We start from the raw sequence: 21,993 nt of genomic DNA, 5'->3' as shown, positions 1-21,993 counted from the left end.
AAAAATCATTCTGAACATGACTGCAAAAAAAATTGAAAAAAAATGGTTTCTCAAATCAAAACAATGATTTTACTAATGCGCAGAACTTGACACCATTTGTTTACTTATGTTCCTAATGCGCAGAATGAAAAGCGCCGGAGAGAACTGATGTTAAAGCTGCAAGGAATTGAATGCAGGGAGTTAGGAGACTTTTAATTACAGTTTTCCAATAAGTTTTATGAAGATTGGGTATCCGTAAAGTTGTTGAGAGTTTCTTAGGAGTCCTTTCGAATCTATCCCCCTTATTCTGCGCCGCGCGTGAGGTGACGATAGTCGAATCACCCTAGTCATCCGATTCCAGTAGTCGCTTTAGGTGAGAAACGTCTTTTAGAATAAACTTCTTGCTTTCTTATCCTAATCTAGTAGTCAGCTGGGCATGAACCTCTGTCACATCGGCTTCGGGAATAAGGTGACAAGACTCACGTGACTTCGACTCGACTCGACTATCGTCACCTCACGCGCGGCGCAGATTAAGGGGGTATATGTTTTGTCGACAAAAAAAAAGAAAATCTTGATTTGCGTTCTCTATCGTGTTCGCGTGTGATTCCTTCAGTCCCAACTGTACAGACTGTTCCGACATACAGAAGCAGATCCGGCGGGCCTCAAAATCGCCCCAGCTGGGGGAACTACGCGAAGCTTCACACGGTTAACCCGCTCACTCGCACTCGTTGACTAACGGATACTGACTGATAGTAAGCCAAATGAAACAGCGCGTGGTTCCCCCAGCTGGGGCGATTTTGTGGCCCGCAGGAACTGCTTCTGTATGTCGGAATAGTCTGCACTGCACACCAACGAAACAAGTTAATTGGACCAAATCCGGCGAAAAACATGATCGGTCAACAAATATTTGGTAAGCGAGCTGCAGGAAAAAAGCATCTGCAAGTAACATATAGCAAGTGTAAGAAATAGTGAAAGTAAGTGTCACATGAGCATCAAAGATCCAAGGCTTGAATTGGCCCTTTTTCATAATTTGCAATACTTTACTAAGAGTAAAACATGCTTTTGAATACATTTTAATTAAATAAAATGTTTGTCTTACCAGCACGGAATGGTATATTGGTTTTATTTGGGTGCGCAGAATATGGGACATATGCGCAGAGTTAGGAACAAATAAAAAAAGTGCGCAGCATAAGGGCCACTTGCATTTTTCCCAAATGTTGTAAATAATTCACATTTTTGCTCCAAAATTGAGCTCTCATTATTGAAAAATCCTTAACTGCGCAGAATAAGGGCCGTTCACGGTACATCTTGAAAGAGACTTGATTAGTTTCTTTATACCATAGGTACATTTAAAACCCTTTTACTTTTTACCTCTACCGTTATGGTATTTTGCCGGATATTGCCAGTTCTTCTGTAGATTTTTCAGCAAAACAAAATGGAAAAAATCAGCAAATCGAATAAAATTTTCTAGATACTCGTTTTTGTTAGATATCTACCTTTATTTGAATTATGTAGAACCAGACAAAGAATAAAAAAAACACCTTACTGCTAAACTGAAAATTCTTAGTTATTTACTTTTTATTCCGTTTCGTTTCTTCCAGACCGCACTCCACTGGGCCGCCAAGCATGGCAATGAAGACGTCGTAAAATTGGTAGCTGGAACTCTTAAAGCAGATGTCAACGCTAGAACGGTATTAATTATGAAATTATCAAACAGAGTATACATTTCAAAAACAATTTTTCTTTCGCATGTCTTCATTCTCCACTGTTTCGTTCTGTGTGGTATGTGGCCTGGCACCGTGCTCCTGTTAATGTGCGCCTTTCGCCGGATATAATTCGACAAACACTCGTATCGCATCGTCAACAGAATGGGGTGAGTAAGCTACCACTTGATCCTATCTTAATAACATAATCATAACCTTCGAAACCCCACTGATATGACCTGACCTTCCTATTCGCAATAGAAGAAAGTCACTAATAGAATTGAGCAATTCTGCAGTTGAACCGTTTCGTTTAACCTAGCGATCAAAACAGAAGCACTCACAAAAGCCAGGTCGCTAATTAAATTTATTCCTGGAGTGACCTCGACACTCTATCATCACAATCAACAGGTTTTGATCTGAAGAAAGCCCCTGTTCACTATTATGCTCCTCGACCGCCGGCATCGTATCGTAGTTTCGGACGATCGACGTTGAACATTGAATTGAAAAATCACTAATTAGTATTTATAATTTCATTAAGAAATGCCAGATAAATTAGCTGGAAGTGTCTCTTTTATTCCCAATCAACGAAAAAAAAAACTCCCCAAAGATGAATGAAATAGTTGCCCCTGGAAGTGGCTTCAACAGGTTAATGTTCCGAATTCGTCCGCTACACGAGGCCGTGAATAAACACTCTTGCAGTCTAACATGGGTATCTGTTTCAAATAACATTAGCGACAAATTGACGCATACGCCTCTATTTATATTATAGTAGAAAAAATTCATTCTGAATGTTGTTCAAATGTCGCAAAGGTTTATAAGTCATTTTCGAGATTACGGCAGCACAACGATTCCCACTTACAAATCCGTCGTGGATTTCAGAAATGACACTCTCGTCAATGTTCGAGCCGTAAAATCCGCCGCCACATTAAAACCCTTTTTTCATCTGCCCTCTGATGAGGTATAAAGATGGTCTACCGCTGATAGGTAATTAAGGCTCGGGATATTCTTTATATCTGAACACGATGTGCCGGGAGAACGAGTTCATTCATCAAACCCGTAGCACTTGCGTTGGCGTTTATCTCCGATCTTTTTATTTTATTTTTTCACTTGACTTGACTTGCCGACATCGGCGATCAGCGACAGTTTGTGGCCGTTATCTTGATTTCCCAGTGTCAATTTTAAGAACAGACAAAAATCAAAGCTTATTTGCTTGCTTACTGCCCCTTGGTTTGCCTTTACAACACACTGAGCAGAGATCCAATGAAATAATGCTTTTAGTAAAAAGTGAAGAAGCAAATCTTACCTCTAGAATTTTTTCTTCTATAATGACTAAATGAAAAAATCATTCGATGTATATATTTTTTAATTTCTAAGAACCACGTTTCAGATAAAGGTCCACATAAAAAAAAGTATTAAATAAATATAATTATAAATATAATAAAATTATAATTCATTGAATACCAAAAAATATTATTCTTCTAATGAAATTTACGAGTGAGACATTTGAATTTTAAATTTTATCGATAAAGGAGTTTCGGCTAGGTTTGCATCAAACGACAAATTCACAAGAGTATACTAATTAATGTTATTTTTAAAGAGCCAGAGTCTCTGGATTAGTGCAAAGCTTTTAGATTTAGCAGATTTAGAGTCGATAATGCTGCTGGATAAGTGCAAAACATATCGATTTTCAGTTGATAATGCTGAACGATTTGGTGATTTTTTTAGATTTTTAGGATTTTATTTACATACTTTTACGTTTGAAAGAAAAATACAACTTATCAAAAAATGTATGGAAAATGGCCAAACACAACAGCTTAAATGCGTGTTTTATAGCATTTATTTTTCATGTACATATACCCCTTAAGCTTCAAGGGCCTCAAATATAAGTTTTAATTTATAAAGAATCTGTTTTAGATTCAGTGGCTAAGTTAAAAGCTAAATCCAGGAAAAAGGCTAAATAAAAAAAATCATTAAATAACCTAGATCAAAATTTAAAACGAAATCATCTATCAGCATCAATGTTCAATTTTCAAGGTCCCATTGAAAGATCCAACTAGGAATTTACAATAACAGTACTTCAATGAAATTAAGAAGATAAAAATTCGACTGTTTCTCAAATCTGAATTCTAAACAAAAAACCAAAGTATACTGTAAATTTTGAGTTTAGAATTCTTAGTTCTGAATTTCAAAGTCTGAAATTTGATATTTTTCTGTATCTGAATCTAACCTTCAATTCTGAAATCCAAATCTGTGCTAAATCTGCACCTTTATTCCAAATCTGAATTATGAGCTTTAAAACTGGAAACACACAGATGTTAAAAGATTCTGGCAACATATAATATCAAGTTACTATACTCCAAAACTTAAGACGGTATGTAATCTCGAAGATGAGTTAAAGCACCGAAACAAATATAGATTTTAATTAAGGTTAAAGGAGACATAAGAATCTAAAAAATCAATAGGGTCCAGAGAATTATTTTTTTTTATCCCAGATGCTTACATGAAATAGTGAAGTTTATAAGACTTATAAACTTAGAAGATGACAATTCTAAATTCTATTGAACTACAATATGGTCCTGGTCTATATTAGCAAAAATTTCAATTTATAGGTAGCATAAATCGTCAGAGAATTTTTCATCACGAAAAATAAGAACTGTTATGATATAAATATGTTGCCAAACGTATGGCGAGATATGGAAATACGTTTAACCGTTTAACCAACAACCTCAAAGTCCCTTATTTCCTAAAATAATAAAAAAATGTTATCAAATTTTAAATGTTCTGACGTTTATAAGAGAAGAAAAAACATACTCATTGCAGTACAAAAATATCAAAATCTTGATTTGGAAATTCGGAAATAAAAAAAAATCGTAAAATCGGAAGGGCGAGCTTAAAATTAGATACGGCGCAACCAATGTTTATAATGTTGTCACACATACTTTCTGATGAGCGAAACGAATCTATTTGAAAATGTTCAAAAATTGTACTTTTCCAAGCTTTTTCTCTTCTGTCATGCGGTGGAAAAAAAACTTTAAACTAGGGGAGAATTTAATGCATTGAAATTGATTTGTTGTCGTTCCGCAACCGGTTCCCATTGCTCCCTGCAACGGATCAGCTCAAATTGATCCCGAAGTAACCCAATAAATGATACCTACTTGCCTATCGTCAGACTCACACGGCAGTAGCAAAGGGCGCGAAAAGTTATTGGATTCAATCCTTTTGACAATCTGTTGGCGAAGACATATTTCAATTTTGAAGATATAAAGCTCACATGTTACATGCTGTTTTTTTTTGCAAAAGTGGAACAGATTCATCCAGTAATCCAACAGCATTGCTTGTACTCTAAAGTGCTCCATTGCATTTATCACTGCTAACAGGCCTTACAGTTGGAGAAGAGAAACAATATATGACATGAGATATATTTCCATACTGTTATAGAAATTCGCACAATCAATCACTGGACTATTTGTGCCATTGTAAAGTACAATTTTCTCTTTGCGTTCATTCATGCTGATAAACGATGATGGAGCTGGTGAAAAACGATTTTCCGCAGAAACGACCAAACACACATTATTCTAATTGTTTATGTGTGACTAATTTGAATGGCTACGAGAATTATGCATGCAAGTATTCATAATTTTTATTGTCCATGCAAAAGCCGGCTTCTTCTTGCTGTTTTTTTGCGAAAGCACGCGGTGTTTGCTTACTTCTAGCATTGACCTTCGATCCGCTTTTTTTTCTGCCATTCCCTACCCTTAGACCTACCACAGTTTGTCCGATGGAGCAAACAAATGCCTACCGTCTGATCGTGAGCAATCATAAAAGCAGAAATATTGCTCTCTCTGGAATTAAAAACTAATTTGTTTGGAATAAAATTGTTTAATTATGCCGGTTGAATCTCAATTCCAGCCTGTTGGCTTCTGGCTTCCCATATGGAAAAGTCGTGACCAAACATTGTGTGTTATCTGATGTCCACAAAACTGCTGCTCTTGTCTTCCTTTTCAACGATTGGGCGAAGGCAATAACGAAACCAAAATTGACTACCTTCCTTACCAAAAATGCCAACCAAGCGAGTGTGTGTTGAAAGCTACGGCAAATAAAAGTTGAGTTGAGTTTTAAATTTGTTGGGTTATTTCGGCCTTTTTATTTGGTTATCTTAAGATCCAGAACGGAAATTTTAGTATCTACGACCCTTCACCTCGAAAAAAATTTTCAATAAGAATTTTCCAATTATTTCTTCGAAGCGCTGGGGTGGTCTAACGGATAGGCTGGCGTGGATCCGGTAACCCAGGTGTACTTGGTTCGATTCTCAGTATCGGCAAGAAAACATTTGGGTTCGAGTCCCATAAGATGCCGACAGGTAAAATGTGTTTCATTGTATAAATAACTATTTGACCCACATCTCCAACCAAACTTGTTTGTAAAGATGCAGAGGTGACCGCGATCCTCAAGCACAAAATGAATTCCATAATCCTCTTCTCTCTATTTCCATTTAATCTAGTGACTACAAGGACGTGGCCGGCGCCGTTATTAATGTTCAAAGATGTATGGAATACAGATGAGTTATTCAATAAAACAGAGCATACATATGCATTCAACGCAGAAAAGGTTCTGAACGAAAAATTCTGTCTTTTAACACTTTTTATCCAGAGAGAAATAACTCATTGATTTAGCTTCGCTCATTGGTCTGACGCACGAATATTTGCCGCTAATGAGCGTACCCAGCTCGATTGGGCTCATTCATTAAACTACTTTGAAGCGGCAACATTGGGAAAAGTATACCCGTAAGAGAGAGTTTGGTCTAGGTTCAGCAGCTTACGACAAAAGAGAGAGCAGAAATGCATTGATTAATTTAAGATATAGGAGAAAAGCAGACTATAGGATCCCATTAAGCAGAATACTGATGTTATGGAATATTTACACATGCACATGAGCAGACATCTGTTTTTTTTTTTACATCCAAAATTCAACCTTTACTCCAATCATGAGTTCTCAATATTTCAATGCCATTGGAATTGCAAACTGAAAATTACTTATCAAGACAATTTTCCGCTTGTTCGGGTGTGCCCCAGGGAAGCCACTTGGGACCGATAATTTTTGTCATCTATTGTACTCACTCTCTTGAACGGCCCAAAACTTGCGTATGCCGACGAGCTCAAACTTTTCCACACCCTCAATGGCCAAGACGATATCGATCTCTTGCCAAGGCAGTTGTTCGATTTTTGGTGATTGGCGTTGCAGAAAAACTATGAAAATTTTCCATCGTTCTCCATCTGTCTTAGGTGGTATAACACTGGTTAAGCTGTCGAAGGAGCAAGATGAAGTTAGAAAATTGTTGTGAGTTCGAATCCACCAACGGCAATTTTTTTTCTTGTTTCTGGGACGAATTATCCACTAGGACGAAAATCCAATACAATGTTTTTTCTTGTTCCGCTTGAATGCTTGTATGTGGTGGTCCTGCATCGTTTTGCCCGAGAGCTCGAGTCTTTATGCCGGTAACAGTCTCTTGTTTACTTGTTGTGCTTACATTATAATAATTTGTATGTTGAAATCTCTAGCAGTATTGATTTTATTTGGTATTTATTAGTAAGAGTGTCTGGTTGTCAGGGAAGAATAAACAAATACAAACGGCTATTATTATGGAGAATGACATATTTTTTTCAATGGCGGAAAAGCGCAATCTGGTGGCGACATTACCTAGACAGGTTTGAGGTCATGGTTTTGCGAAGAATGAAACGGGAGTGTCCTGTCTGTTTGTCTGTGGTCTTCCATTATGTCTATAAGCACAATGCTCATTTCGGATGATGTTTAAATAGCTGTTTTCTGCAGGGTGTTGTTGTTTATGAAATAAGTTAAAACTCTAAGTTCCGTGAGCTCCACTTTTCAAATTTTTTGTGAAAATGGAAGCAATTCCCCGGAAAAAACGCAGAAATATCGTGCACAAAGGGTGTACTTTCCTCAACATTTCGCTGAGTCAATTGGCGAAAATAAAAGAAGTAAACATTGGAGCGGTGTGAAACTCGATTCGGAAGTATAGAGAGGAAATTAGCTTTGTGGAAAAAAAAATCTGGACACGAACCGGGTCTGGTGGACAAAACTTTGGACCGGAAAGTCATGCGTGCCTACGCCAGTAAGAAAATTGATTATTAATTTGTTTTTGTCTCCCTTAGGATTTATGCCATATTTGATTAAAAATCAATTTGTGTATTGGCTTTAGATGTGCCATATTTCATATATAGAGTTTATTTTCTCATCCTTTTTTAAGTTTTTCAGGTTTCTCAACTATAGGATGAAGTCTCTGGAAAAAAGGCTAGGTACAATTTTACCGTTTGTTTGGATTACATGCCGCTATTAAGCCTATTCCTTTTCGTATACCTGATGTATAACGCTTTATTATGGTCAGTTTTCTGATAGATAACACAAAATAAACTAACAACTAATGAGGACTGGAGTGACTTGGACGTCAAACAGCGCACAATGGGGAAAAAGTGTATAAACCGCGAAGAAATTCAATATCTTCCCTCCTACACGAAACAAATCCATGAAAAAGTACTTTCCTTCAGTAAAATTGTCCATAGAATCAATTGAACGTAATTTCAGACGCCGCACAAGCTTATAGTGCCTTTTTAACTCCTAATTCCCCAATATTTTGTAAACGATCCAGAAAAAAAACTTATTTAGACTTGAAAATTTTGAACAAAAATAGACCTTACTTGTTCAATTTTTTTCAGTGAAATCCAATGAAGGCTGGTTAAGCTACCGCACGCTTCGGAAAATAGAGCTATGGCTGTTTTTACCCTAAATTCCCCTATATTTTTCAAATAGTTAAGAAAATGCATGTTCTGACTTTAAAATTTTGAACCAAATGGAACGTATCTTGTGTGATTTTTTTCGAGGAATCCAATGAAGGCTGTTTGAGTCACCGCACGATTTGGAAAATGGAGTTATGGCTGTTTTACCCTCAATTTCCCAACATTTTTCAAATAGTTCAGAAAAAGCATGTTCGGACTTTGAAATTTTGAGTTAGAGGGACGTATTATGTGTGATTTTTTTCCGAGAAATCCAACGAAGCCTATTTGATCTACCGCACTCATTGGAAACAGGAGTTATGGCTGTTTTACCCTCAATTCCCTCACATTTTTCAAATAGTCAGAATAAGCATGTTCGGACTTGAAAAATTTGAACCAAATGGGACGCATCTAGTGTGATTTTTTTCGAGGAATCCAACGAAGCCTATTTGAGCTTCGCACGCATTGGAACAGGAGTTATGACCCTGTTTTACCCTGAAATCACTTACATTTTTCTAATAGTTCTAATAGTTCAGAATAAGCATATTCGGACTTGAACATTTTGAACCAAATAAGACTTATCTTATACGATTAGTTGGATTCCTCGTAAAAAATCACAAAAGATACGTACCATTTCGTTCAAAATTTTCAAGTCCGAACATGCTTTCTTCTGAAATAATGTATACACTTTTTTCCCCATTGTCCATTCAATTCAAATTCCGATGAAACCTTTTCGCATTGCATTTTTTTACATTACGATTTTTTTATAAAAATAGACTTTCAAGAGTTTTTCAATACTGAGATCGATATGAATTTTATCTTTAAATTGTGAACACATTGTATGTCTACAGTGGCTACACATTTTAAAACCTATAAATGTAGAACAAACATATCCTTTTGAATGATTCTCTATCGAATGTAAGGCAAACTAGACCTACTAAATAATCAATTGATGAAAGTGACGAGGAAGACATTCTATTTCAGAAAATGGTGCGGTTGCCCTCCAAAACTAATATTGTTTTGTTCTGTGTTGACAATTGAAGACGATTTCATTTTCTTCTTGTTGCTCACTCGCAAGGCTGGATTGCCACCCATTTGACCCAAAAAGAGGGTGGCTCGGAACTAGGGAGTTGTGTCCCGTTGTTTTCAATGAAATGACCGTGTGTTCGTGTGTGGTAGAGAAGAGAGACCTAACATTTCAAACTGATTCGGCTTGAGAGTTGTGGATTCCTCTGGAAATCCACTTAGGACGCTGAAGAACGATGAATCCATTGATACGTTATAGCGTTAGGAACATCAACTATATTGTTTTAAATTTTCAATTTCCTATGTACAAGCTTCATGCTTCGTGTGTTTTCCTCGGCATCGACGACGGTCGGATGCTGGAAGCAATGTTTGTGGCAGTATAACGTTACGTTTCGGTGCGAAATAGGATCCCACAGCCCATCCAGCCGATGAAACACAGTCAGTACCTTGTAGTGAAGTACAAAACTAAACTACACACATGGCAGCGCCGCGTTTCATCCAAATACACCTTCGCCATAGCACCAGGGCATTGAATTGAAGTTTAAGTTTCATTATAATTTAACCCAAGACAAGACCGTTAATTGATAAGTGGTGTTGTAGAATGTGATGCTTCTTCACCCATGTGCCGGATAGAGTGGTATTAATTTTGCACGTTTACATCACGCTTCGATACACACTGTAATGGGAAAATTGTGATCCGGTTTGTCATCTGCAAATATTTAGCATCTCGACACCATCAAACACCAATCATTCGTGGTTTACAGGCAACTGATGTTCATCCTTACATTGATTCTCTAAGCGAATGATTAGAACAGCTGAAGAAGCAATTAGGTAGGTAGGTACGTGTTGAATATGCTTGGAGTGGTGCTTTCCAAATTATATTCGTTCAACCGTTAATTCAATCAATATTTTTTTCACTTGTTAATTATATTATTGCTGCTTGAAGCGAAAATGTATACAAAAGTTTTAATGATTATTTATAAAGTAGGAACAAGTGGAAGTTTTGAACTAATTTTGTTATTTACATTTTTTTTTATTAATTCGGAATCTGAATTCTCAGTCGAGTTTGAATCTAAATTCGGAATAATGTGCAAACTCCGTTTTTTCAGACATAAAAATATAATATTCCCTGAATTTCACAGCTATTTTATCGCCACACGGCCATCCAGAAGTAAAATGTAATAATTTTAATTCCTTGTTCCTTGTCATCTGTCAATCAAAATTTTAAAGTCAAATAAAAAACTTACTCTTTATTTACGCCCCGGTGTGATTGTATAAAATTAAGAAGTGGAAATGTAGCTTACTTGTTTGAATATTCCAATTTTTCACGCAACAATTTCCCGCCTCTAACTCTTTCGGTTCGGAAATCTCGGCTCCCTTGCAGATTCATCGACGACACGACCATCACAAATCAACCCTTAGTTACCTGAAATGCTACGAATCGGTTCCCAAAACCGTGACGAATGCCCAGTACATGTCGGAAAATCTAAACATCGTTTTTTTTCCTCTTCCTACTTCTAGGGATACACCGCTCTTCATATCGCGATGCAGTTTGGACGCAATGACATTTTTGAACTTCTTTGCAACGTCTACAGTGAGTATCTATATGTTACAATTATTATTTGATTCTGTATTTCAATATCGAGCTTTGTCTTCTGTTTTCAAAATAAAGTTGGAGTCAAAATTCAGATTTGATTTCGACTCAAAATTGGAATAAGTAATCACGAAGCAAATTACAAAAAAAAACAAACAAATTAAACCTTCTCGCGCAAGTTTTTTGTTTTTAATTTACAATTTTTTTATATTATAATAAACACAAGACCCATTCCAACGTGACGTCACAACATTTGCAAACCAATTTTTTGGTAAATTGTATATAAATTTTATGGTTTATTGAACACATACAGAATTTCAAGTGCTACAAATTGGAATCAAAAGTACTTTCATTGAACGTTATCAAAATATCTCGCGTGAGCTTTTATTACGTCGTATGAAACAGTAAAAATAATTGAGGTGAAAATTTTAATAAAGTACAGTTTTTTTAAAATAATTTTATAAAAAAAAGTTTTTATGAAAGACTTATGAATTTGTTTGATAGAAGATGGTAATCTATAAAATATACCATGTGAAAAGATTTTTTGAGTAACATTGTATTTATATCATGGATAAGTAGCCTAATGGCAACAAATTATGGAGGATTTTTCATATCAAAATTGGAGTATGAAGAACTTAATTTTTTTCAAGTTTTTAATTCAAATCAAAGATAACTACCTGCTTTATAATTCACAATTTTTTTTTAATTTGAAGAGACCTGTAACTATTGACAATATATGCCATTTAAATAAATGATGGATTGAAAGACAGTAGAATTTTCGTGACGTTCCAACGCTCAAAAATAGATAGGGGAGAGTGGGGATACTTGATCCCCTTTTCTTATTTTCATCATATCTTTTTGGAAAAAAATAGCAACTCGCACTCTTTTACATTTTCTGACAGCGTGTAATTTCAAGTTTCTATACTCCGATACTTGAACCCGTAGATGAACTAGAAGCATTTTCGTGGGAGTAAAAAAAATTGCGATATTTTTGAAGTTAAGGGAGACTTGATCCTTTATTCAGAAAGCCCTTATCAATGGAAAAAATCTAACAAAACCCCAAGATAGAATGTTAATTGACTATGTTAGTCATGTTTGTTCTCATTTCACAATCTATAATTGTCAGAAAAAAAAATTCTATAGCTTATTCTCAACCCTTATGACATTGCATACTTACGGGCGCAATTTTTTATAAACTAGAGAAAATCAACTATTTTAGCCCTTTTCTTCAGATAATTGATGGATGAATATTGGCTATTGGATAAATATTAGTAATCTGGTAATCAGCAATGAACACGATCCATTGAGAAGAAGAATATACCGGGATCATTTGTACCCATATATTAGGGATCAATTGAACCCAAACTCAACATTTTAGAAAACTTTTTCTGAAAAAAGTTGGGAGTTTTCCATCGGCTTGAAAATGTTGTATTTTGAAGTTCATTTTACACTCGAAAGATTAATGTATTGGAATAAATATTTTTGTTATAATATTTCCATGTTAGGAACATTTTAAAATGATGAAAAAAGATCTTCAAGTCACATTTTCCTAAATTTTCCAAACAAAGTTCAATAACCCAAAAACTTATTTTGTTAAAAATTTTTGAGCTTCAACCATTGCTGTTTTGTTCCATTTGCCACATTTTTCTAGAACATTTGATCTTTGTACGACATTCCAGTTTGGAGATATAGCTAAGGAATCAAGTATCCCCAGGGATCAAGTATCCTCATTCTCCCCTACCTATATCATCGATTCTAGAACAGGGATGAGCAACCCGCGGCCCGCGAAGCTTTTCTCAAACTTAAATTTACGATGTTTTTACTAAAGATTGCTAATCATCGTAAAATACTGACCCAAACAAATAAAAAAAAAGATAAATATGTCAGTAATTTGATCAATATGATATGACTTCACTTGTTCGTAGTTGCATTTGCCATTCATTCAGATTGATAACTTTTTATAGAATGATAAGCATTTTTTGTGTTCTTTTAAATTCATTTTAGTTTTTATTTATTAGATAAACGTAACGTTTGGGTTTTTTTTTTGTTCTATTCCATGAAAGCGGATCGGAAGAGCAAAAAACAATCGTAGGATGATCACAGGCATCTCTAAGTCCGTTAGTGAAAAAAAAAATTTCCTTTTCAAGCAAAACTAAAGTTGTATAATGAATATGTTCAGCAGATCTTTTTTTTTTTTTGAAAATATAACTATTTCATCAAATTTGTAAAAAGGTTAGTTCTGAACAAAAATGAAGATAATTAAAAGTAAATATTTTTTGTACTTGAATATTGACGGAAATGAGGAAAGTCGAATAAAAAAAACTGGGTGAACGATTTTAGATTTCTCACGACGAAGTTTCAGACAAAAATTTGGAATTTTCGACATTCTTTGATTCGACCCAAAAAGTTTTTGACAATTGTCTGTGATTATATTTTCAGAAATTTTATAGGAAAGTCCCAGAAAGCCTATCCCAGTGGTATCTAAATTAAATCAATAAAATCCATGAAATCCGTTTAAAAGAAATGGAATCAGGAATGTAAACTATAATATTGACGTAGTTTGCTTAAAAGCTGTGAAATTAGGAAATCCCACGCGATTTTGACTACCTTGTTACAGTATAATTCAATTATCGTATACGGAACATCAAATTAGAAAGCTGTTTTTCACCGTTTGTAGAAAAAAATGGTCTTCGAGGACAAACTTGAATTCAGATATAAATTTTAAAAAATATACAAAGAGAAATGGATTTTAAGTATTTGAGTTTCAATAACGCTTGAAGCGTACAACGCTGAGAAGACGTTGGTTTCCTAAAAATTGTTCTCACTTGAAGTTCCTTAAAACTTCCTCCTCCTCCTCCTCCTTAAAAACGGTTCAAATCTTTTTACAAACTATAAAAAGACCTTCAAAAATTTTCGTTTCGAATAAAAAAGGGAAACATAGAAATATAATGTCAGTAAGAATAATTATTTATTTACATAGTATTCCGTCTAACGACATAACTTGACGAACATAATTCCTAAAATTCACTCGGTTCATAGCAACCGTCCTCCAATTTCTTGGGCACCCCACGTTCGCCAGATCACGCTCCACTTCGTCTAACCACCTCGCTCGTTGCGCCCCCGCTCGTCTTGTTCCTACCGGATTCGTAGCGAACACCTGTTTTGCGGGACAGTCGTCCGGCATTCTCGCAACATGTCCCGCCCAGCGTATCCTGCCAGCCTTAACCACTTTCTGGATACTGGGTTCGCCGTAGAGCCGCGCGAGCTCGTGGTTCATCCTTCGCCTCCACACTCCGTTCTCCTGTACGCCGCCAAAGATGGTTCTTAACACTCGTCGCTCGAATACTCCGAGTGTACGCAGGTCCTCCTCGAGCAATATCCATGTCTCGTGCCCGTAGAGAACAACCGGTCTAATGAGCGTCATATACAGGTTACACTTCGTGCGAGGGCTAAGTTCTCGACCGCAGTTGCTTGTGGAGTCCATAGTAGGCACGACTTCCGCTGATAATTCGCCTCCGGATCTCACGGCTGGTGTCATTGTCTGCGGTCACCAGTGAGCCGAGATAGACAAAGTCTTCGACTATCTCCAGCTCGTCGCCGTCGATCGTGACCTTGTTATTACTGGACAAGCGGGTTCGGTCGGCCTCGGATCCGCACGCCAGCATGTACTTCGTCTTGGACGTATTAATCATCAACCCAATCCTTCTTGCTTCGCGTTTTAGTTTGCGGTAGATCTCCTCCACCGCCGCAGATGATCTGCCGACTATGTCAATGTCATCGGCAAAGTAGATAAGTTGACTGGATCTGTTGAAAATCGTGCCCGCATTTCGCCCACCGCTCGTCGAATAACACCTTCTAGCGCCACGTTGAACATCATGCAGGATAGACCATCACCTTGTCGAAGCCACCTGCGCGATTCGAATGAACTCGACAATTCACCCGAGATCCGCACACAGCACTGCGTTCCATCCATCGTCGCCTTGATCAGTCTGATCAGCTTCCCGGAAAAGCCGTTCTCGTCCATGATTTTCCATAGCTCGTTACGGTCGATCGTGTCGTATGCGGCTTTGAAGTCGATGAATAGATGGTGCGTAGGGACTTGGTGTTCCCGGCATTTTTGGAGGATTTGCCGTAATGTGAATATCTGGTCCGTCGTTGACCGTCCCTCCATGAAGCCGGCCTGATGACTTTCCACGAATCTGTTTGCTTGTGGCGTTAGGCGGCGGAGTAGGATTCGGGACAACACTTTGTAGGCGGCATTGAGGACAGTGATCGCTCGGTAGTTCTCACAGTCCAATTTGTCGTTGTCAGTAAGAATAAATAAAGTTCAAATCGATTAAAAATTAAGTTACTCAAAAATGATTAAGATTTGATGATATAACTATTCAATTTCGGCTGATATTATGCACCTTGTATTAAAAAAATGTAATGATTTCCTTTTTCTCTATACTCACAATTCGTTGTATTTTCAGTTATGGCATTGTTAAAAATTTGTCGTTATAAAAAATGACGTAAAGCTCTGCTAACTATTAATAAATATTAATTCGAGTGCGGCCCACCTCAAAGATTTCAAATTAAAATTTGGCCCGATGCTTTAAAAGGATGCTCACACCTGTTCTAGAGCGTTTACTAGAAATGATACTTAAAAGTTGACTTTTTTAACATAATTTCGAAATGATTTTTTTTGACACAACTGGTTTCTTAACAAAGTTTCAAATCATAAATAATCGTTAAAATAAATTTATTTTCTCACTATTTTCTTTTTAATTTTCAACTGTAACCCTCTCAAATCTGAAAAAAAAATCATTTTTATTGATATAAAATGAAGAAATAGCCTTTCTGATGGTGTGCAAATGATTTTTGAATAAGGAAGAATAAAAATCGGTTCTCCAGTTGAGGGCTGCTTGGAATGAGTCACAAACATTTTAATGTATGTCATACCAACAACCCTACACTATATTTGAAACTATCACTTCACATATATGTATGTCGGTTTGCTAGAAGTGAAGTCATGACTTTTTGATAAAATTAGCAAATAATGGAAAATCGTTCTAAAGAGTTTTTATTTGGACAGAATGCTTGAAAAGGAATAATCCCTTCAAGCCTTGTAGTGTCAACGAAAACTTATGAAAACGAGCACGATTTCTAATATTTTATTTATTTACACAGTTTTATTTTTTTTTTATTTTTCACTTTTGTGATGAGTTGAGTCCAAATCAAGAGGTTACAGATAAAATTGTCGTGGTATTCCATTATTATTTCCAATAATTAAATGGCTGCACATAACATTTCTCAATTTCAGCTGCACATTTCCGAATTAGAAAAATGCAGAAACGCATAATTATATTTAAAGAGTAATTTGACCAATGCAATGGTCCAGAATGTATTCCACTTTAGCGTTTAGAATCATTTATTGAACCAGTTTATTCGCACTCTTAAAACCAAGAAACATCGGTTTAAAAAGATGTAATCATGGTCATTTTTTAATGTTGAACGTTGAAATATCTCTTATTTGTGTTCTGAAGTAAACTTTTCTATTTTTCATCCATAAGCACTACGTTTTCAAAGATGGTGTAAGAAATTTTTGCTAGTTTTTTAATCTTTAAAGAAGTTTATGAAGATATTTCTAAAACATATGAAACTTAAACCGCAACAAAAATTGTACTGTTAATCTAACACTTTTTCCAACCATAAACGTCCGATCGCGGTCAAAACATACAGAAAAGGCTGTCATCATCGGTGTGTTGACTCGTTGACCAATTACTTGCACGAAATGGTCATGATAAGGAAGACGGATCGATCGGATCGTTTTGATTGACAGGCGATAACGTGTTGTTTGGCACACATTGCGAACTCCGCCAACCTATCGCTCTGATGTGTGAAGCGTGACAGCGGAAATGCGAATATTTTTGACTTTATTATCCCTGTTCTAGTATTCTTTCTTACATGAGCCGCCTTGCTGCTCTTCATTATCCCAATTTGGTTGAAATATTTTGGTCATGATCAAAGAGCGTTATTTTTCGAAAAGATAATCACGAAATGAAGATATCTCGTTTCATGGAAGTGATCATGGTTGTCTCTTTCGGCAAATAAAACGCTCATTTGTTGTCAAAATGGATGGTAGGTATCAAAGTAATAGTGTCAATATATTCAAATTTGTTAAACCAGTTCCGCCACCAAATCGAATCTTCGTTATCTTGCTTCGTCAATAATTTTATTAACGTCAATGTCAAAATTTTGAAGCCTGATGAAGACTGAAAACGCACTTTCTGGCAATCAGCACGACACTCTCCATAAAAAAGAACCATTGATTGATTATTTTCTTTTCTTTCATATTTCCCAGAAGCGAATCGGGATCTGCTAGACTGGAGCGGCAAGAAAGCCCTGGAGTATCAAAAACAGATGACTAGTGTGTCCGCGTCCACCTACAGCAGTGAGTATGATCCGAAGTTTGTAGTGAACGAAAGGTTCCATTCTCTTCCGTCGAAAAAAATCCTATCGCCATTGTCACGTGGCGGAACCTTTATGCGTAAGAAAAGCCGCCGCCAACGACCTTCTACTGCAACTGGAGTTGAGTTGCAGCGCACTCATTCAATGCTTACTGTGGTCACGCCAGAACATTCCTCGCTTACCTCTAACACTTTCACGCCGCCACGCGATCCAAAACAGATCGAAGCAATCCGTGACGGTGTTGGGGGCGGAAGTGCTGGCAATCGCCAACGCAATCGAAGTAGTCTAATGGCATTTCCACCGGATGCCATCAGTCTAAGCAACGGCAGCAGTGCCACGAACTTACGCCGAAGTGACAAAACTAATCAAAGCTTTTTTCGACGCAAGAAGACGCATCACTAACTATGTACTGCCTACCTATTTCATTGCATGGAAGCGCGTTTTGATTGTTTTTATTTTTGGTTTAGTTTGACATATGCCTGTTTATATACATAAGAATTACCATAATGTGCCCTCCTTTGGCAAGTGTTACTTTTTCATTCAAAATATTATAGTTTATTTTAGTTTAACATATTGTATTGCTTACCTCTAGATTTATAACTACAATTCATTTATATAACTTTTTTTGTTTTTATCAACATCTGAAATAAACTATTTATGTTCCCTTTACTACTGCGCGTTTTTTTTACTAACATAATAGTGTATATTTTTTCTTAACTAACAATTCCCCACCTTTTCCTTCCAGAAGTAGGTATCTTAGAAGACCCAGTACCCAGATAATTATATTATGTTATATTACTTTCATCATTGAAATGTGTAAAGTACTTTGTGTCAAACTGAAATATCAACGATGAGAAAAATCAAGATACCAATTTGTGGAAAGGAGAGGCACCGCATATAGTGCCGATAACTATCGGCGATCAAGTATAGCAGATTAGAGTAGATGTAGTGATTCTTGCATGTGTAATAAGTAGATATTTATTTCAGTAGAACTTCTTGTAAACACTAATCCAGTTGGGCGTGACCTTGCTAACACTATTCTAGGTAAACAAGCGGGAACTATTTTATATTATCTTAACAAGAAAGAAGGATGTTTGAGAAAAATGTCATCATCATATTTCGAAAAAAAAGACCCTAAACATTTGTAGCTTGACCAAAAAAACTAACCTGTGAAAAATTTCAGCACAATCTCGTTTCACATGTGAAAAGTTGGAATAATGTAATAGAATATGAAATAATCAACCAACACGACACGATCAAATGGCACTCAAAAATTGATTTTCTTTAGAATGTAGATATGAAGATATAATGAAGATATGATCTTTAGAATGTTCCGAAAACGGACCATATGTACCTACATTTCGAAGATTGGTGGACACGGGTTATTTGTTGGTTTAACCAGTTTTACTTTCCTTTACGGTAAAAAAAAGGACAGTAAGCCAGTTAGGGTCATGTAGACCCGGATTGCTATTTTGGCTGTATCTTGAAACCTATAGAATCGATTTTCATAAATTATCCATTTTAGAACCATCCACATGTTCACTATCTATTTATGAACAAAAAAAATATTATTATTTTGGTGACGTCTGAACATTGAGCCGAAAGACAAAATGACCAAAAAAAAGATGCCGTTTTTGAACAAAGATTGATACCATCTCGGTTCGAATGGTAAAATTTCACTATGTCAGTTAATTTAAGCTGATATTCAGATTACTTTAAAGTAATAAAAGTTTTTATTCTTCTTTATCATACGCCATAAACAGAAATTTAAGAAAAAACTGCTAAATTTGTCTTGAAAATCATTGTTTTTTTTCACTGATAAATCAACTAACATTCATGAAACTGGGCTGATAAATGATGTAAAAACATCCAACTCAATAAAAATTACTATATTTTTTGTGATTTTTTATCACATTTAGAATGGCAAAAACACACGATATGAGAGATTTACGGGGTACGCCGTGCCTCATTTCAACTTAAAATGAACCGAATATGCAGATTTCATATACTTGAGTGAGTTGATCAAAGGGTCGTTTTTCATTTCAAATAATATAATTTGAGATTTACATTTAAAGTTTTTTAGTAGTTGTGCGCAGTGTAACGAAACGTGTAAAGCAAAAATCTATGGTCCTCAATATGTTTAAATTCTATGAATGAGTACTCAAATTGGTGAACCTATCAGACTCTTCAAAATAAATTCATCACTTTTGATTAGAAATGAATGTAAATGAACGAAAAAACAATCTTCCATAATTTTCATGAAATTATAGTTATAAAATCATAATTTAAAAACTTTTCAAATATCCATCTGTGGTATGTTAAACCAAGCACTTTTTGTTTAAATATGAGCTTTTAATCTATGTGAACTTATGTCAATCAAAAGTTTTTCAATAAGACTTAAGCAAAACGAGTTATGTTTGTTGCAAAACACCCATTTTTTAGGTACTTTAAGGTGAATTAATATTAATATTAATTAATATGAATTTATTTTATCGGCTATATCGGTGAAATTTTTATATTCTTTGAGAAAGAATATTTAAGAATTGAAAGATTATAGAAAGGCATATTATTGAAAGGTACTAGCATATAATTATTATACACATACGTAAACAACTGTTTTGTGTTGCTTTTTTTATTGAATTATAAAGAAAAAGATGTAACGTAGCAAAACTTGACGAATTGCATAATTTATTAGAGATCTCAAATATCGATATTTTTTACGTGAGTGAAACCTGGCTTAAAGATGATATTGATGATGATTTGGTTTCAATTTATGGATACAATATTTACAGAAATGATCGAATTGGCAGACGTGAACAAAAATGTGCGAGCTTCAGTTGTGCTAAAATCAATAGATACTGTTAATCAAACACCTACGGAGTACATACTACTTGAAACATATTCTGGTCCTGAAAAGTTTTTGATTGGCGAATTCTACAACCCTCCCAATAATGATTGTTCTGACTTATTACACAGCATTTTTTTCCGATTATTCATCGCAGTATAAAAATAACTATTTGCGTGGCGATTTCAATACAAAATTTTTGGACATCAATCTATAAAGAATAGAAATTTTCGAGACATTCTTACTTTACATAATGCCACCAGTTTGGGAAATGAACCCACATTCTTTCATAGTAATAGATGTTCCCAACTAGATCTCATAATTACCACGGAGTATTCAAGCATTCTTAGATTTAATCAAATCGATTTTACAGCATTATCTTGTCATGACTTCATATTCGCTTCTTTAAATATAAATAAAGAAGTAATAAATGAATTTCATTTCTTTAGAGATTAAAACAGAATTAATATTCATCTTTTGAACAGGGAACTTAATTCAATTGATTGGGATTTATTTTACAATGTCGACGGCACAAATATTTTAACAGATTACCTCAATCTGACTTTGGAAAACCTTTTTGAAATATGGGAGGGAGGGAGAAAGGTACCTTACAAAATAATCCGTAATAGAGTTAAACCTCTTGTAAAAACTGCAAAGAAAATATACTATGAAAGATTCTTTGATTCAAAACTATCCTAAAACATTCTGAGGCAGAAATCAAGGAAATCTAAAATAAGCAAGTCTACTGAACACCCTTCTAACAATTTTTCAGCCGAAGAGATTAATGGCTGATCCCAAAAGCGTCCAATTAACGAGCGAGTACTGTTTTAAAACTGTTTCAAACCGTATACAAAACATCTAAAGAAAATATGAGAGATAAGGTCATAAAGAGCACCTGGGGCATATGTATACACTTCATTTTTCGAAGAAATTACGGATTTTCTAATATATTTTTTTTATGAGGAACTGTTTTGTAGTTCTTATAGTATAATTTTTTCAGCAAAAAAGATATCTCTTACAATCTTTACAAAAATATTAAAACAAAAAAACCAACTAGGTTGTCAAGTAACGAAAAAATTATAATTTTTGAGCACCGGAAAATAAGCTCTTATGATCGTTAAATCTCCTTGATCTACGAAATACGCATTGTAACATGATGTAGACATTGTCCCTCAACTTTCATCATCATTATTTTTTTTTACTATTAGAGATGTACCGAATAGTGGTATTCGGCGAACGGCCGAATACCGAATACTGACCTTTTCAACTATTCGGCCAAACGAATATTCGGCCGAACATTATGTTTAGTTTTTTGTAGAGAAATGAATCCAACTTAGATGAAATTTCAGGGACTAGATAAGAGAAAATCGATGTTGAAAAACATGCGAAAAAAAAATCGCCTTGTCTCCCGGTGAGACTTGAACCCACATCTTGCGCCTGGGTTCAAGTCTCACCGGGAGACAAGGCGAATTTTTTTCGCATGTTTTTCAACATCGATTTTCTCTTATCTAGTCCCTGAAATTTCATCTAAGTTGGATTCATTTCTCTACAAAAAAGTTTCGCTGACTGAATGTTTGAGTCAAGACCCATCTCTGGGTCGCAATTTAA

At 35.5% G+C, this 21,993-nt stretch overlaps 1 protein-coding gene across 1 annotated transcript in view; it reads left to right on the top strand.

Moving 5' to 3' along the window:
• LOC129752880 (ankyrin repeat domain-containing protein SOWAHA) overlaps positions 1-21,993 on the top strand; it is a 326,016-nt gene that overhangs the window by 290,736 nt on the left and 13,287 nt on the right. The window contains exons 6-9 of the mRNA XM_055748667.1: positions 1,581-1,670; positions 1,847-1,852; positions 11,018-11,090; positions 17,434-17,523. Coding sequence (XP_055604642.1) covers positions 1,581-1,670; positions 1,847-1,852; positions 11,018-11,090; positions 17,434-17,523 — 259 coding nt within the window. The remainder of the gene's footprint in view (positions 1-1,580; positions 1,671-1,846; positions 1,853-11,017; positions 11,091-17,433; positions 17,524-21,993) is intronic.

The sequence above is a fragment of the Uranotaenia lowii genome, chromosome 3 (assembly GCF_029784155.1).
Source record: "Uranotaenia lowii strain MFRU-FL chromosome 3, ASM2978415v1, whole genome shotgun sequence".
In the NCBI taxonomy this organism is placed as follows: Eukaryota; Metazoa; Arthropoda; class Insecta; order Diptera; family Culicidae; genus Uranotaenia; species Uranotaenia lowii.
The sequence above is the reverse complement of the archived record's forward strand: the minus strand, read 5'-3'. Positions and strand labels throughout refer to the sequence as shown.